At 40.6% G+C, this 18,179-nt stretch overlaps 1 protein-coding gene across 2 annotated transcripts in view; it reads right to left on the minus strand.

Moving 5' to 3' along the window:
* The window catches only part of prex2 (phosphatidylinositol-3,4,5-trisphosphate dependent Rac exchange factor 2), a 145,887-nt gene extending 136,755 nt beyond the window's left edge, over nt 1–9,132 (minus strand). The window contains exon 1 of one of the 2 annotated variants that reach the window (XM_003219634.3): nt 8,526–9,125. In XM_003219634.3, coding sequence (XP_003219682.2) covers nt 8,526–8,666 — 141 coding nt within the window. In that variant the 5' untranslated portion in view covers nt 8,667–9,125. Of the gene's footprint in view, nt 1–8,525 lie in introns of both variants that reach the window. The other variant, XM_062980284.1, reaches the window with a different exon arrangement.
* Nucleotides 9,133–18,179: the final 9,047 nt, after the last annotated feature.

Below are 18,179 nucleotides of genomic sequence, written 5' to 3' on the forward strand. Positions count from 1 at the left end.
GGGTGCTGGTGCCTCACCAAACCAGAAGTCCCATGATCCCATAGCCTTGAGCCACGGCAGTTAAAATGGTGTCAAACTACATCAATTCTACAGTCTATCCACATACACCAGAGTCTGAGAGCAGCCAGGGAGAAGGCCCTCCCCTGTATTCTCAATAAATATCCCTGTAAGGATGGTAGAATTGAGAGAAGTTTCTCTCCTTAGAACTTAAGATGGCTCGTGTGGGAAGATGCAGTCCTTCAGACTATTGGATACAGGCTATATAAGGCTTTACACCTTTATATCACCAGCACTTTGAACTGTGTTGTCGAAGGCTTTCATGGCCGGAATCACAGGGTTGTTGTGTGCTTTCCGGCCTGTATGGCCATGTTCCAGAAGTATTCTCTCCTGACATTTCACCCACATTTATGGCAGGCATCCTCAGAGGTATATACCTCATAACCTCTGAGGATGCCTGCCACAGATGTGGGCAAAACGTCAGGAGAGAATACTTCCAGAACATGGCCATACAACCCGGGAAACACACAACAACACTTTGAACTATGCAGCCAGTTGAGCCATTATTCAAAATCTGGCTCCAGCTCTTCAAACATGGTAAACTTTCCAAACATTTTTCTAGGGAAGCATTACATAGAGCACATCAAAATAATCTAAATGTGAGGTAGAGAAGGCATATAACGCTGTGAACAAACCGGATGTCATTAGGAACAGGTTGGTTTTGATACTGTAAATCAGTGTTTCTCAAAACTCTGCTCCTCCAGGTGTTTTGGACTTCAGCTCCCAGAAATCCTAACCAGTTTACCAGCTTTTAGGAATTGTGGGAGCTGAAGTCCAAAATACCTGGAGGAGCATAATTAGAGAAACACTGCTGTAAATGCACTTCTGATTTCAAGACTGCACATAGCTTCTAAGCCTCTTTCTTTAGCCTAGATTGAGTCCCTTTTCACTGATCTGCTTTTCAACTGAACAGGAGTACCTGTTGCACTCCAAGGCTGGGATACATCCAAAAACATGCAATACAGGAAATGTCCTTAGAAACTTGAAACATGAATAGAAGGAAACCTGGAACTATAAATCTCATGGGAGACTTGACTTGGCTCAATTCTGTCTCTGACCTTGCATCTTTTGCTAGTTCCTTGGTCTTCATGAAGACCAAAGCAAACTGTGAGGTGTTCCAAAAACAGGTGTCCTTAATTTGAGACCATCTAGCACTGGAATGGCAGACAAGCAAACTACATTAAACTACCGTTGTGAGTTCTACAGACAGTGGGCTACAGCACTGTGATACATATTGAGGTTTATTACAGCAATGGGGAAAAACAGTTATGCAGCCACAGAATGCCAGTTTGGTTTTGTTTACTTAATTTTACACCTCAGTAAAAATAGTTTGCATCCTCACAGCACTGAATATCTTGTCTACATCCAGTGGTAACAATGCCAATTGAATCAATTTCAATTCTACCTTGCAACACAACAAAATATGCAAAACACTGAACTGGGGAAGGAATACTTATGCAAGGCACTATACTGCTAAGGTTGGATAGCTGAGGCCTATGTTTGCTTAAGTGTGACTTTTCTTCTACACTGAAATAATAACATCCAGTGAATGAGGTTTTCCGCAACAAGGTTGGAGTTCTTCAAAATGACAAATCAAGAAATGGCCCAAGTCAATGAATCTACTGATGAGTAAGCATCCTGGGTACGAATATTTGTGGCAATCCTTTCGTTGCAGGTGTGCAAAAGTAGGGGTAAACAGCACCTTTTCCTTCCTTGCAGAAAATAAATGAGGTACAAATACACATCAAGAGAAAGTTGCTCACCTTTGTGTTTTCCTTATTTGGGGCAGAGTATCCAAGCCAATAGATATCATCTTAATTGATTGCTGTTAATCAATCACTAATACTTGTTTTTTTTTTCTAATTCTGACTTAATTCTCACCTTTTCTATAGTATGCCTCTTTGGCTATGGCAGCAAACCAGTTGGTTGGTTGCAACTTCCACTAAGCTTTTCCATAAATCTTGATTTGGACACATGCCTCAGAAAACTTGCTGAACTCGCCCATTTTGATTTTGAAATTAGTAACAAAAAGCAGCTGAAACATTTCTATCTAGGCCTTACTGACTGTTCTAAAGGATTCTGAAGATTGGTCTGAAGAACTGAAATGCTTTTTTGCTTGTAGCCGTAGACAGCATGTCACAGTTTACACTGAACAATATTTGGGGGGAATGAGGTTTCTTGAGTGTAGTTGATAACCAATAATCCACAGAACATTTTTAAAATCTTAGTTTCCAAAGGCAACACCCCACTTCCCCAGTACTATGGATATTTATAATAGAGTTCATCTATTGCTAAATATGTATAAAGTTTTCCACTACCTATTGAATGCTCGACCCTTTATCATGAGTTGGCATCTACAGGCAGTCTACAAGTTATGGATAAGGTTCTGTAGCCTTATTCTTAAGTTGAATGTGTTATGTATGTTGGAACAGGTACTTTTAAAGTGTAACTCCAGCCAAATGCATATACATAACATATACGTAAGCTTTGGATAGCATAGGGAAGGGTTAACACCCCTGTGGTGCTTATTTTGCTGTCTGTGCCCCTGTTCAGAACATTTCACCTCATTTTCTATTCCTGTGATAACTGGATTTTGAAAAACGTGGTTTGTTGTGGAAACAAGGATTGGTGATAAAGCTTCAGTGGAGACATCTTTTTCCCATGACAAGTCTTTAGAAATGAATTTCCCTTCCTAGAAGGAGATTTCTCTCGCTTCCTGTTGTCTCGCCCTGTTCTTAACTATGAGTCGGATGCAAGTCAGATGTTTGCAGCTCGGAGACTGCCTGTATTAGCATTCCATATAACATGTATGTGTAGTCATACTACTGAGCAGAGCTTATTCTTAGCAAGGTGCATATCAACTTGGTCAAAGAGAGAATTAAAGACTGGGCTAACAAACTTTGAACTATTTACTTCAAATAACATTTCTTATGCACAACATTCATGTATATCACAGCATTCAGATCATCAGCACCACCAAAGAAGTCAGCAGAAAGTAGAGCTTTCTAAAAGCTAAATTTGATGCAAATGTAATCAAGTAACAGCAAGATCCTAAGTGTCTAGCAAAGGCTTGACCCCACTCCCCCCACCCCACACACATACACCTAGGATCTCCTGGTGTAAACTGAGCATGCACAAATAAACTCGCTCAAGATAAACAGGCAGTGTTGTTGTTAAGGCTTATTGATAAGGGGGAGGCAGCTCTTTTTTTTTCTAGACATAGCAACAGACTGCCCCATGTTGCTAGCTTGTTGGCTGGTTGCTGAACTTTTCAGTGGAGGGGAAAAGATCTGACCTGAGAGCGAATGGGAGGTGGAGGAGGGTTGAAACTGAGGGTGAAGAGGCCCTGAACTATGAGCTTCCAGTTCTTCTACCCTTTTACATTATTCACAAGATGTCATTTCAGTGCAGCTGAATTTAATTTCAAATTTAATTTTCAATGTAAGCCTCATTCCTGCTAGTGACCTCAAAAACATCATATGAGGTCTTCGTGTAAAAGACTTCTGTTCTTTTACAGATTTCATTTAACTACTTTTATCTGAGAAATGAATTCTAAAGACTCAGGGTGCATCTATGCTGTAGGACAGTGGTTCCCAACCTATGGTCCACGGACCACCAGTGGTCCCCAAGAACTAAAATATGGTCCACAGCCTCACTGTTACCACACCATTGCAACAAGAGTGACTGGTCTCGCGAAACCCTCTTATAGTGCCAAGGCAACAGGGATGTCAGGAGAGGAGGGGAGAGGCTGACTACCTACGAAAGCCGCAACAAGCCTCCTGACTGCTGCTTTTCCTCCTCCTCCCTCCCCCTGAGCAGAGATGTTCCATGTGACACCTGGAAGCGGGTGCGCATTGTTGTCTTTGTTTTTAGGCCAGTTCCTGGGGTTATTTGGGGTGCTGATTCAGAAAATTGCATTAGATAGACCACATCAGCTCTAGATTATTAAATATGATTTCCTGTGGGTGAGCAGATGGTGACTACTGGATGGCACATGTTCTGTATCAGAAACTAGAGCTGATGTGGTCTATCCAATGCGGTATTCTGAATCAACACCTCAAATAACCAAACTGAATCTAAAGTTTACCAAAAACTGATCCGTAACCCTTTTGGTACCTATGTTGAAAAGTGGTCCCTGGTCAAAGTGGTTCCTGGTTAAAAAAAAAAAAAAGTTGGAAACCACTGCTGTAGAATCTATGCAGTTTGACACCACTTTTAACTGCAATGACTCAATTCTATGGCATACTATGGATTTGTAGTATGGTGCCAACATTCTTTGATAGAGAGGAACAAGACTCTAGAGACATTGTAAAACTACCATGATTCTATAGCATTGTGCCTTGGCTGTTAAAGTGGTGTAAAACTACATTAATTTTAGTGTGGATGCATCCTCAATCATCAAGTAAGATCAAATCCAGGATCATCTAAAATGGAAGTGGCCCTCAAAATGTTTTGAACCTAATACACTCCAGTTATTGCCAGCACTACATGGGAAAGTTGTCCAACCATTTCTGGAGGAAGATGGGTTCACCACTCAATACTGAGCAGACAATACTGGGTTTGTGGGTTGCTATGATTACAGAGGCACTACGAGATTTCTGGTAGTGATCTTTCACATTTCATACAACTTTTCCTTTTTAATGCCAATGCTTGAACCGGGGTACTTTCTACATGACAACTGTTGCTATCACCAAACTGTGATGTCTTACACAAGAAACTAATAGGCAGAACATTACGGTCCTGCTACCATTGGAACAAACAGGCCTTGCATACTTGTGAAAACTTCACTTACTCTAAATACTGTATATCAATATCGTCATAGCTGTTAAATATAATTTTCTCCATTCCATTGCCAATAGGAAGCCAAAAAACATTTAAAGTTGGTGTTTGTATAAAACAAAAGGTAAATGTCAACACAGCAGATTACATGTAAATCATAAAGAGCAAATAAGGCAATCCTGTGTATTTGTTCATAATTACATAGAGATTAGCAATTCCTGTGAGGCTTCTCTATAAATCATATTTTATTTCAGCATCATTGCCTTCATTTCTGCCAAAAGCCGAGCTGAGAATGTTCTCCTGCATGATAATAAGCAGAAAGTTCACATCTCTCTGAAAGCTGAGCAGGAAGTTTGCTGTTTGAAAGATTTCCCTTTCAGACAGGATGGGGGTGGGGGGATGAGGAAAAAAATGTGAGGGCTATTATGACAGGCACTCTAAAAATTAATTAGACAACTTGAGCTTTGTTTATACCAAAACTTCTTAAGTGATACTGCTGACAAATGTGAAAATGAGTTAGGGAGATAATGCAGTGATGTTTGTGTTATCATCCAACAAAGAAAGATCTTCCTTCAGGGTTTTCTATTAGAAGGAAAATGCAAAAGGTTAAATGCACAAGTCTCTTCTGTCACATTAATGTCTATGTAATTAATTGTGAGGGATGTAAATACCCTAGAGGCACCATATCCCATATGATCTTGGAAGTTAAGAAGAATTATTCCTGGTTAGTGCTTGGGTAGGAGACTGCCAATGAATCCCAGATGCTTTAAGCTACATTTGAGAGGAAGGAACTTTTTTTCCATGTCAGGAACAACTTGGGAAACTGCAAGTTGCTTCTGGTGTGAGAGAATTGGCCATCTGCAAGGATGTTGCCCAGAGGACAGCTGGATATTTTGATGTTTTTACCATCCTTGTGGAAGGCTTCTCTCATGTCCCCGCATGGGAAGCTGGAGCTGATAGAGGGAGCTCATCTGCACTCTCCTCGGGTTGGATTTGAACCAGCAACCTTCAGGTCAGCAACCCAACCTTCAGTCATCAGTCCTGCCAGCACACTGCGCCACCGGGGTCTCAGGAAGGAACTTTTAAAACTATCTCTGAGTCTTCACTGCTTAAGAAAACCCTCTTAATCCTATGGCGTCGCCATGAGTCAATAGGCAACTTCAAGGCACGTGCATGTGCACATAGATAGACAGACAAATCAATTGCTACAGTGGAGTTGCTAAAAATGCACATTGTAAGCAAGTCATCGGGCTGGAAGGATGTAGGCTTAATCGTGATTAACTTAAGTCCACTGATATGAGTAGGTCTTCTTTTCAGCATAATGAGAATTGGATACAACCCAACTTTCTTTCAGTCATCAATCTATTACCAAAACAAGACTTTGAATAGGCGGATGTTGGATGGCAGCAGAGTCAAGGGAAGAGAAGAGGTAAAAGTTACATGTGGCTTTAATATCAGACAGCTGCTGTAGATCAAGCACCCCCATGCTTGCGCAATTCCCTCCTTTCTGTGCCCCCCCCCCCCCGCTGCCGCCGCCAGAATACCATCTTTCAAGATGATAGTAAATACAGAGAGAGTGCTGCTTTAGGAGCTGCAATTCAAAACTCCAGAGTTTAATCCCTTCTTCCTCTTTCAAAAAAGTACCATCAGCCAAATGAACCTAAACTTAAAACATTTCATTCACTGCTTTTCAGTATCTGTGCCCAGAAAAGTCACCTGACATTGAATTTTTCAAGGAAGCGGAAATTTAAAAGAGATTTGTTCACTAGGTTTGTAGAACTTCAACATGTTTGCAAGACAAGAACATACTCAAGTTAATCAAAGGCCACACAAAACCAAGACAAAGAGTCCAAAAACATGACAAAAAATCCAATTGCAAAGATCAAAACAAAACTGGGTTGCTGTGAGTTTTGCGGGCTGCATGGCCATGTTCCAGAAGCATTCTCTCCTGACGTTTCACCTACATCTACAGCATCCTCAGAGGTTATGAAGTTTGTTGGAAACTAGGCCAGTGAGGTTTATATATCTGTGGAAGGTCCAGGGTGGGAGGAAGAACTTTTGTCTGTTAGAGGCAAGTGTGAATGTTGTAACTAATCACCTAGATTAGCATTTAATGGCTTTGCAGATTCAAAGCCTGGCTGATTCCTACCTGGGGGAATCCTTTGTTGGGAGGTGTTAGCTGGTCCTGATTGTTTCATGTCTGGAATTCCCCTGTCTTCTGAGCATTGTTCTTTATTGACTGTCCTGATTTTAGATCTTTTTAATGTGGGTAGCCAGATTTTGTTCATTTTCATGGTTTCTTCCTTTTTGTTGAAATTGTCCACATGCTTGTGGATTTCAATGGCTTCTCTGTGTAGTCTGACAAAGTGGTTGTTAGAGTGGTCCAGCATTTCTGTGTTCTCTACACTCCACTTGATCTTAGCCAAAAAGCCCAACAAAGGATTCCCCCAGGCAGGAATCAGCCAAGCTTTGAATCTGCAAAGCCATTTAATGCTAATCTAGGTGATTAATTAATTCACACTTGCCTCCAACAGACAAGAGTTCTTTCTCCCACCCTGGACCTTCCACAGATATGTAAACCTCCCTTGCCTAGTTTCCAATATACCTCACAACCCCTGAGGATGCTTGCCATAGATGTGGGCAAAATGGCAGGAGAGAATGCTTCTGGAACATGGCAATACAACCTGGAAAACTCACAGCAACCCGGTTATTTTGGCCATGAAAGACTTCAACAACACACAAAACAAATCTCCTCTTCCCTTGATTGACTTGAACATGTTCTCTAAGCAATGCTAAGACACATCCAGGATAGACTACTGCAATGCGCTCTACGTGAGGTTGCCTTTGAAGACTGTCCGGAAGCTACAAATAGTCCAGCCAGGTTAATAACTGGGGTGGCATATAGGGAGCACACAACTCCCATGTTACGTCAGCTCCATCGGCTGCCTGTTTGCTACCTGGCATGATTCAAAGTGCTGTCTTTAGCCTATAAAGCCCTAAACTGCCCCGGCCCAGTTTACCTGTCCGAAAGCATCTCCCTTTACGAACCACCGCAAAGACTAAGATCTACTGGAGAGGCCCTGCTTTCGGTCCCGCCACCGTCACAGGCACATTTGGCGGGGACGAGAGACAGGGTCTTTTCAGTGATTGCCCCCGGCTATGGAACTCCCTCCCTGGTGAGACAAGATCAGCCCCCTCCCTCCTGTCCTTCAGAAAGATGGTAAAGACCTGTCTGTGGGACCAAGCCTTTGGGGCAGTGCAGTGAGGCAATAATAGGAAACCGACTCTGCTGACCGGAGCCAGTATGTTGTCCTGAGTTGGTTTAAACAGCTGATCTTGTAGTAGATGCTTGTATATATTTATAATTATTTTATGTCCCAGCATGGAGTGCTTGCCTGTTGTGCTCTGCCCCGAGTCCACTTCGGGGTGAGAAGGGCGGAATATAAATCTTTTAAATAAATAATAAATAACTATGTAAATCCTCCCTGGACTCTGGGGACTGTGTTTCCCAAGAGTCGCACAATGGTCCCCAAAGGCTTCCTCGACTTTACTGGCAAACTTGGGGTGGGGGTGAAAGAAAGGGGGAAAAGGGGGCTGTCAATGCTCAAAGGGCGAGGAAAAGACGCCTGAGGCGACGACGCAGAGCAGAAGCATCATTTGGGGAGGGGGAGAGAGAGGTTAAAACTCACCGAGACCAAAAACTCCAAAGTGCACACATAGTCCCGCTCCGTCTTCAGCAACTCATTCAAAACGCACACTCGGAGGCGAAGCTGCTTCTCCAAGTCTTTCCCGCCCTCTCCTTTACCTTCTCCTTTGCTTTCTTCGGTCATGGTTGCCCACCCCACCAAAGATGTGCCTTCCCCACTTTTTTCCTTCTCTCCTTCTTATGCAGAAAGGGAAATTCAGGGGAAAAGAAGGCAGCAACAACAACAAAAGAGCCCCTTCAGCTCCATCGCCGGGTTGGACCTCTATGGCTCTCTCTCTCTTTCTGTGTGTGACTCTCTTTCCCAGGCGCTCCCAAGCTCGCCAAGAAGTGGGAAGAGTTGTTTGGTCTTCCTTCCTTTCCCCCAGCCCTGAAAAATGTCCTCTTTCTAGGAAGGAAGAGGCGCCCAGCCTGTAGGAAGTGAGTGGCCCCCGGCTCCTTGCTCTCCTCTCCCTTTGTGCGGCGCAGAGCTTGGGAGCCTCGCAGGAGCAGGAGCAGGAGCAGCAGCCGAGGCAGCGCTTGGACATTAATCAAAAGCTTTGTCTGGCTGCGACTCGGTCCCCTTTCCCTCCTCGCCTCCTGCGCCAAATCTCAGGAAAAAGCAAAGGAAGCTCAACCTTGGGAAAAGGGGTGCGTGCCAACAAGGGCTTGTTTCACACACAAGCTGGGGGAGCTTTGGGAGTTTTGTTCGGGGCTAATTGGAGATCTCCCAGTCGAGAGCGCTGCGGCTTTTAAAGGTCCCAAACGAGCTAGACTGCTGAGTTTCTGACTCAAGAGTTTATTATTCTTTGTATTTAACAGTCAGCCACGGGTCGTGCCTCCAGCCCACAGATTCCCACCCACCTCACACAACTATTACATAAAAGTCATGAGCCTAAATAGAAAGAGAGCCTGGATAAAAAAAAAGTTGATGTTGTAGACCAGGCATGGGGAAACTTGGGCCCTCCAAGTGTTTTGGACTTCAACTTCCACCATTCCTCACAGCCTCAGGCCCTTTCCTTTCCGCTTAAGCGGCTGAGGGGGAAAAGGAAGGGGCCTGAGGCTGTGAGGAATGGTGGGAGTTGAAGTCCAAAACACCTGGAGAGCCCAAGTTCCCCCATGCCTATCGTAGACAAATGTATATCTAGTTACTATATGTGTTGTTGAAGGCTTTCACGACCGAAATTTCTGTGTTGCTGTGAGTTTTCCGGGCTATATGGCCATGTTCCAGAAGCATTCTCCCCTGGCGTTTTGCCCACATCTATGGCAGTCATCCTCAGAGGTTGTGAGGTCTGTTAGAAACTAGACAAGTAGGGTTTATATATCTGGAAGGCCCAGGGTGGGAGAAAGAACTCTCGTCTGCCTGAGGCAAGAATGTTGTAATTAATCACTATGATTAGCACTGAATAGCCTTGAAGCTTCAAAGCCTGGTACTTCCTACCTGGGGGAATCCTTTGTTAGGATGTGTTAGCTGGCCCTGATTGATTCCTGTCTGGAATTCCTCCGTTTTCTGAGTGTTGTTCTTTGTTTACTGTCCTGATTTTAGAGTTTTTTAATATTGGTAGCCAGACTTTGTTCATTTTCATGGATTCCTCTTTTCTGTTAAAATTGTCCACATGCTTGTGGATTTCAATGTGTAGTCGGACATGGTGGTTGTTGGAGTGGTCCAGCATTTTTTGTGTTCTCAAATAATACGTTGTGTCCAGGTTGGTTCATCAAGTGCTCTGCTATGGCTGACTTCTCTGGTTGAGTTAGTCTGCAGTGCCTTTCATGTTCCTTGATTCGTGTCTGGGTAATGCTGTGTTTGGTGGTCCCTATGTAGACTTGTCCACAGCTGCATGGTATACGATAAACTGCAAAGGTGAGAGGATCCCTCTTGTCCTTTGCTGAACATAGCATTTGTTGGATTTTCTTAGTGGGTCTGTAGATAGCTTGTAGGTTGTGTTTCTCATCAGCTTCTAGTATCTAGTTACTATTTTGCATCATACATGACCTGTACAATAAATTAGCCAAAGTATACAGCAACTTACTCTGTTTGTCTGAGACTGAATATATTTAATTCTCACTGGGGGGACACATTAAACAGATGATACACACACACATATACACATGAACAGTGGGTCCTTGATATCCATTGCATCTTGGTTCCACCACCACATAGATACCATAATCTGTGGGTATTCGTTATATACATGGTGTAGTTAAACAGTGTCCCTTATATAAAATGGCAACATTAAAGTTTGTTTGGGGGATTTAAAAATATTGTTCAAGCCATGGATGGCTGATTCTATGGATACAGAAGTCCAGTAGTAGTGAAATGGATGTTGTATAGAAGCAAGGTCTGTTTAGGCACCTTCTGCCTTAAAAAAAGATGAATCACACCTCCTAGCCTCTAGACCAAGATGACCAACTTGTTATGCCTGAACATATTAACATTCAAAAAATAAAGAAAAAAACATTTCTATAGTGTGCTGTGCAGCATATGTTCTGTATCAGAAACTAGAGTTGATGCGGTCTATCTAATGCAGTTTTCTGAATCGTCACCCCAAATAGCCAAACCAAATCTAAAGTTGACCAAAAACTGATTCGTAACCCTTTTGGTACTAATGTTGGAAAGTGGTCCCTAATCAAAGTGGTCCCTGGTCAAAAAAAGGTTGGGAACCACTGCCCTATATAATAAAGCAAATTGGCTCTCTGGATGACTTTAGCTCATTCAGCCCTAGCTACTAGCTAGGATAGTCAGTGGTGGTGAGTTATGGAATCTGTAGTCCAAAATCATCTGGGATAATTAGTCACCTTTGTTCACCACACCTAGAGATCTACCTCTGTGAAGGACATTGTACCAAATGCATCTGTGCGAAGATTAAGAATTATGCATTATAAAAAACAAGAAATGTCATTGAAAATAAGGAAAATAAAAAGAAACAGCTGGCAATCTTAATTAACATAGTCTCTGTGAAACACCAAAACAAATGAAATATTTGCTTTACGAATTTAACAACCACTGCCCAACATTTGCTCAGTTGACACACTTCAAACTTGTGAGAGTCACTGGTTGAGAACAATAATGAACAATAATGAAAAGGGCTGTTCTGACATATCTAAAATTCCATGTGTTTGAACACTACACTCTCAAAGAGCACAAAGTGTGTAACGTAATACACTCCTGTATGAATGTACAGTAGGAAAGTAGACCATAACATTTTGAAGATGAGAAGGTCCAAACAATCATCAACACCAGGCTATCCTTAAATTAGAGAACAGCAGTGCCAGGAAGAGAAGAGAAGAGAAAAAAAGAGAAGAGAAGAGAGGTTGTATCATTGCAAAGACTACTTGTTATCAATACTGCATATCTGCATTATTAGAGATTTGTTGCTTATTCGTTCAGTCACTTCTGACTCTTTGTGACCTCATGGACCAGCCCATGCCAGAATTCCCTGTGGGCCATCGCCACCCTCAGTTCCTTCAAGGTCAAGCCAGTCACTTTAAGGATAACTTCCATCCATCTTGCCTTTGGTTGGCCACTCTTCCTTTTTCCTTCCTTTTTCCCCAGCATCATTATCTTCTCCAAGCTTTCCTGTCTTTTCATGATGTGGCCAAAGTATTTCATCTTTGCCTCTAATATCCTTCCTTCCAGTGAGCAGTCAGGCATTATTTCCTGGAGGATGGACTAGTTGGATCTTCTTGCGGTCTGAGGCACTCTCAGAATTTTCCTCCAACACCACAGTTAAAAAGTGTCTATCTTCATTCGCTCAGCCTTCCTTATGGTCCACCTCTCGTATCTCATTAGAGATACTGATTAAAGTTTAGCTAAGTGCTGAGTGCTATGCTAGAGAAGAGATCAGTATAGACTTCATCATCATCATCATCATCATCATCATCATAATTTAATTACTTATTAATCGCCTTCCATCCAAGATGCTCTAGGCGATTTACAAGATAAAATTGTAAAGGATAAAAATACATACATACAAATATTGATAAAATTAACATAGATTAAAAGCTCTAGTAAAGAGCCAGGTCTTGAGTGCTAGGGTAAAAGGCCCTAACTCACGCATGGCTCTCATATAGGGCGGCAAGGCATTCTTTAACATTCTTTCTGTGGGAAGTGGGAATTGAACAGCAGTTTTCCCCATGACTTCAGGAACGTTTAAGACTCACCTTCTCCTGCCATGACTGATACTTGGCAAATTTGAGATGTGAGCAAGTTGACATTTTCAGTCAATCACAAGTGGTGAAGACAGTGAAATGCTGCTACTTATGGTTTGATACTCACACATTTAAGTGGGAGTTCAATCTGAACTGGACATGAAAATTATATTCTGTGTCAAAAACAAATTCTGCAAAGTGTGTGTGTTTGAAAAATATAGCAGAGGTGACCACCTCTGTTGATAGGTTTATTCTTGTGTTATCTTCTGTCAGTTAAAGCAACCATTCAGGAAACCTATCCTGAGAAACATGTATACCATTGAGCTTTGCATACTTGGTGGGAAAAAGTCAAAATTAGTCATTACTGTGATCCTACCCACTTTGTTTCAACGCATCTATTCTATTCCACAATCTGACTTTTACCCTACCTACTGCTAGAATGCAGTTCCAGACCCCCTCCCTAGTTGGAATTTGGCCTTTTGGCCAAAAAGCAAATATATCCCCACTTGATGCATGAATTGAAGTTCTAGCCTTTCTAGGTATATTTTCTAAACTCTGCTCATAGTCATATATTCTAGGAAAATAGTATAACCTTGATCATATTGCAAAAAAACAAACAAACAAACAAACCCAGATTAGTGTTTTTGTTGAAACATGGGGTCACTTTCCACTGCTGTTTTCCTCTCATATATGCTTGATGAGCCAAAACACTGCTGCTGCTCTCAAAAACAAGTACATTCAAAGACAGCTTGAGAATCACCAAAGAAAAAGGAAAGAAACAAGAACAGTCCATCCTCTGTCTTCTTCCTTTTTATGTGTATGATTTAGAAAGACCCATCACAAATTGTGTCACGAGCTAGAGTACAGAGCAGCAACTGTCTCTTCTGAAAAAGAGGACTTATCTGGGAAGGATACAGAGACTGTGGTATAAACACACACACACACACGTATGTGTAAGTAAATGCCCTTGGCAGTACTTATCCAAGCTTCCTGAATTATGCTGTTTGCAAAAAAAAAAAGAGACTTTAATCTTCATGGCTATAGAATGAAGACAGTATACTGTATTCTCTCTCTTAGTTGAAAATAGCCAAACATACCTTCAAAAGTGAGCTATCAGTGCCATTTTATATATTAATACTGCATAACACAATGACAAAGAATTATTATTGCTAATTAATATCAGTAATGGAAAAACATGACTTTGCAAATCTTCAGGCATTGTTCCACAGGAAACTACACACACCAGAGTGGTTCCATGAGAGATTCAGGAGAACCAAGAAGGACACACTCCCCCTGTCTAGCTCTCTATTAAGTATCTTTAATGGTAGCAAGCTTAGGAGGGGACCATGGCTGATATCCTCTCATATCTTCTGAGACCATGGCTGATATCCTACATGTGTATTTGCACATACCTTCAAGTCACCTATCATCTTATAGTGATCTCCTAATTTCATAAGGTTTTCTTAGGCAAAACTACTCAATATAACATACAGTTTCTAATATTTATTAGCATTGTCCCACCCAAGTACTACCTAGGGCTGGCCCTGATTAGCTTCCAAGAGCAAACAAGGTGTGGTGCCTTTAGGATATTTAAGTCATCATAACCATATAATTACTAGCACCTAGGAGTAGATTCCTCCTAGTCCTTTGGAATCCCGTTCAGTTTTGAGGTGATCCTGCCAGGAAAAAAATTGGTCTAGGATAGTGGTTCTCAACCTGGAATCCCCAGATGTTTTTAGCCTTCAACTCCCAGAAATGCTCTAGGACTTCATTCCTAAAGTTAGACACAATGTATTTCTCTCTCTCTCTCTCTCTCTCTCTCTCTCTCTGTGTGTGTGTGTGTGTGTGTGTGTGTGTGTTTATGCTATTTGCAAAACCAGCTATGTCATAACATTAGCACCCTGCCCTATGGCAGAATACACAAGACTGCAGAGGGGATACATCCTGTAACATTTGAACTACAATTTATTCTGTCATTTATGTTTATGTTTGGAAGATCTTAGTCCTTAAACACAAAAAAGCAAAAGAATGGGACCAGACTAACAGCGTGTTCTAGCTTAAAATTCGAGCTGCCAGTAACTAAGCCTTAGGGGAGTGACGTCAGTCTTTTTTGAATGGGGAAAAGTTGCAAAAAAGTTTAGAAAAACAGCTAACAATACCGCTTTGGCTCTCTCCACTGTAAGCATGTGACTCCTGGATAGAAATTCACATGGGAATCCAGTCCTTTGGCTGCAAGATTCTGCACATCTGCTTTAACTATCCCTAGTTCAGAAATATCAACCAAATTCTTATTAATTCAATACATAAAACGAAAGCTTCTTATCTCTTAACATTTGCACCAGAGAAGGAAAGGATGCATTTTCATGTCAATTAACTATTTATTTAAGATACTTTTGCCCCACCTTTCTCCGCCAAATGGACTCAAGGCAGCTTACAACAGATAAAACCATACAGTGCAAAGGTTAAAAACATAGTTAAAATCACAATTACATCAACCCCTTACAACCTCCCTTATGCTTTTGATTTATATCCCAAATGCTCCTCAGATATACAAATGGATTTTAGATGTACTGTAACTCATTTCAGAATTTGATCAGTTTTCTTTGACCTATTATTTTTAACTGAAAAACACATTTATAGTATTGCATTTCTAAACTATGCCTCCTTTTCTCTAAATAGGAAGCATGCAAACATCTGTAATTTGATGTACTTATATATGTGGGTTTCCACAAGTAGAGAATATTGCTTAGTATATGTTATTTGTGATTTATATACTGCTCACAGGGGAAAAAAAGATGCCTTATACCATCAGATTCACTCCATTCAGAATGTGAGTTTTGCAATAGAGTGGATGTTGAACTGTTAATAGCAACATCTGTAATTGTATATTTGGATTAACTTGTTTGATTTAACTTGCATGGTTGGCTTCATTTGGTTTACTTTTTACCTCAGTTATGCTGTTTGTCTAATATACATTTTATCCCAGAGGCTCAGTATAAAGAACAAACCAGAAGATGGGAAGGAAAATTCCCGGTGGTTGGAAATATTATAAAACAAATCATTCTGTCTTTGTAACCGAGAACAACAAAAACATATTTAGCAAAATGTTTGTGTATTTTCTGCAAATCTCTCATAAAAATTCACCCTGGCATAAATTAGTGCTTACTTTCCACAGATATCAGCAGGATTTGTTTCCCATTACTTTAGGTTAATTGCACGCCATAGATTTCACAAAGATCATTCTATTTTGTCAAAAACTTTCCAGCCATGTAAAAGCAAACTTTTAATTTTAAAATGCTATATCATAATTGCTTGTGGGATTTGTTGCAACCAGTGAGATTGGCATATTACTTATGAAACTTCCTTGATTCCTATGTTAATTTTAAATGAAAGAGGGTTAATTTGTTTTGCAATCAGGGTTATTTACATATTATACTATATGTACCTTCTGAAAAAAGCAAGTTTTTCTTTATAGCACGTGAAAAGTACTTTTATTCCTATAATTCCTTTTTGTCATTTTCAATAGATTTACAGTAGAGTCTCACTTATCCAAGCTAAACGGGCCGGCAGAAGCTTGGATAAGCGAATATCTTGGATAATAAGGAGAGATATAGGAAAAGCCTATTAAACATCACATTAGGTTATGATTTTACAAATTAAGCACCAAAACATCATGTTATACAACAAATTTGACAGAAAAAATAGTTCAATACGCAGTAATGTTATGTTGTAATTACTGTATTTATGAATTTAGCACCAAAATATCATGATGTATTGAAAAATTGACTGCAAAAATGGCTTGGATAATCCAGAAACTTGGATAAGCGAGGCTTGGATAAGTGAGACTCTACTGTACTTTAATTGTAAGAAGAGTTTCCACCTCCACCTCCTCTTCCTGTCAGCTCTCCACATTTGCCAGGCTTAAGGGGACATTACCTCTGCAAAAGGAGGAAAATGACTTGAAAAAACACCTTTCTAGGAATCTCTAGCTCCTCTGCTATGGCTCTGTGTTCAACTTCTGATGGAAACTCTGGAGGGCCTAGAAATTGCAAGAGAAATCCATGAATAATCAAATCCATAAATAAGAAACCTTCTCATGTGGATGGTCAACTGTATTATATTTATACCTAAAGTTTCCTCCAAGATTGTGACTCAAAAAAACCTCACAACTTTAAAAGCAATACAACTAAAAACATACAAAAGGGTAAATGTTAAAATAGAATTAAACTAGCACAACTATTAAAAGAATTCAGTTAAAATACCTCTTTAAATAAATGGCTGTCAAAAACAGTTCAGCCTGAAACATTGCCTAGTTTTATTCCCTTACATATAAGCAAAGAGTTTTGTAAGAATGAAATACAGTAGAGTCTCACTTATCCAACGTTTGCTTAGCCAACATTCTGGATTATCCAACGCAGTCTGCCTCCCACCCAGATCCATAGCTTTTTCTCTGGGCAGCAAGGACTGAACTTTTTATGCATTTCATTTCTGACAATGTTGTTACTGTAAGTTCATTTTATGCAATTCTATCTTTATTTGTAGTCAATTTGTTAGTAGTCAATGTTTTTGTAGTCAATTTATTCAATACATTGTGATGTATTGGTGCTAAATTTGTAAATACAGTAATTACTACATAACGTTACCGTGTATTGAACTGCTTTTTCTATCAATTTGTTGTAAAACATGATGTTTTGGTGCTTAATTTGTAAAATCATAATGTAATTTGACATTTAATAGGCTTTTCCTTAATCCCTCCTTATTATCCAACATTTTTGCTTATCCAACATTCTACCAGCCCATTTATGTTGGATAAGTGAGACTCTACTGTAGTTATAAATTAAAGTACAATTAGTATAAAATCCTAAAAGTTTCCATTTCTAGGCACTCTAAAATAAAGGCTTCTTCTTTCTAAGCAATTTTCCCAATGGAGGAGTTAGCATTGTGACTGTCGTTTCCACAGAGCTTTGTTTTGGGCATCCTCAGTCTCAGGTTGGCAGCACACATGTCTTCATTGATTGGTATCCATCCATCTTTTCTTTGATGGTCCACGTGGTCATCCTGAAATCTCCAAATGTAGTGCTGTTTGTGCTACTGATGTTGGCTCTCTTCTCATGACATGGCTGTACCACCGTAGTCCTGCTTCCTGCATTTTCTTGCTGATTGCTTTTTTCTTAGTCTTTGACAGATGTCATCATTTGGTACATGGTCAAGAAGTGTCAAGCCAAACATTCATCTCGCCATGTTCATTTCCATTGTGTTAAGGGCTTTATTGCTGGCCACACTCTGCCCTGTAGAGGGTTACTGGGCGAACAACTGTAGTGTGGATCTTAGCTTTGAGTTGTTCAGGCATTTTTTATTCACACAGAATGGCAATAGTTTGCTGCCATTTCAACCAGGGTGCATTTATTCACAACCATACATCTGGCATTGTGTCGCCATCTATGGAGACCAGTGACCCTATTTAATTTGGGTGGCCTTCTTTAGTGCTTGACCATTAATTTGTATTGTTTTT

Source organism: Anolis carolinensis, chromosome 4, assembly GCF_035594765.1.
Source record: "Anolis carolinensis isolate JA03-04 chromosome 4, rAnoCar3.1.pri, whole genome shotgun sequence".
NCBI classification, from domain to species: Eukaryota; Metazoa; Chordata; class Lepidosauria; order Squamata; family Dactyloidae; genus Anolis; species Anolis carolinensis.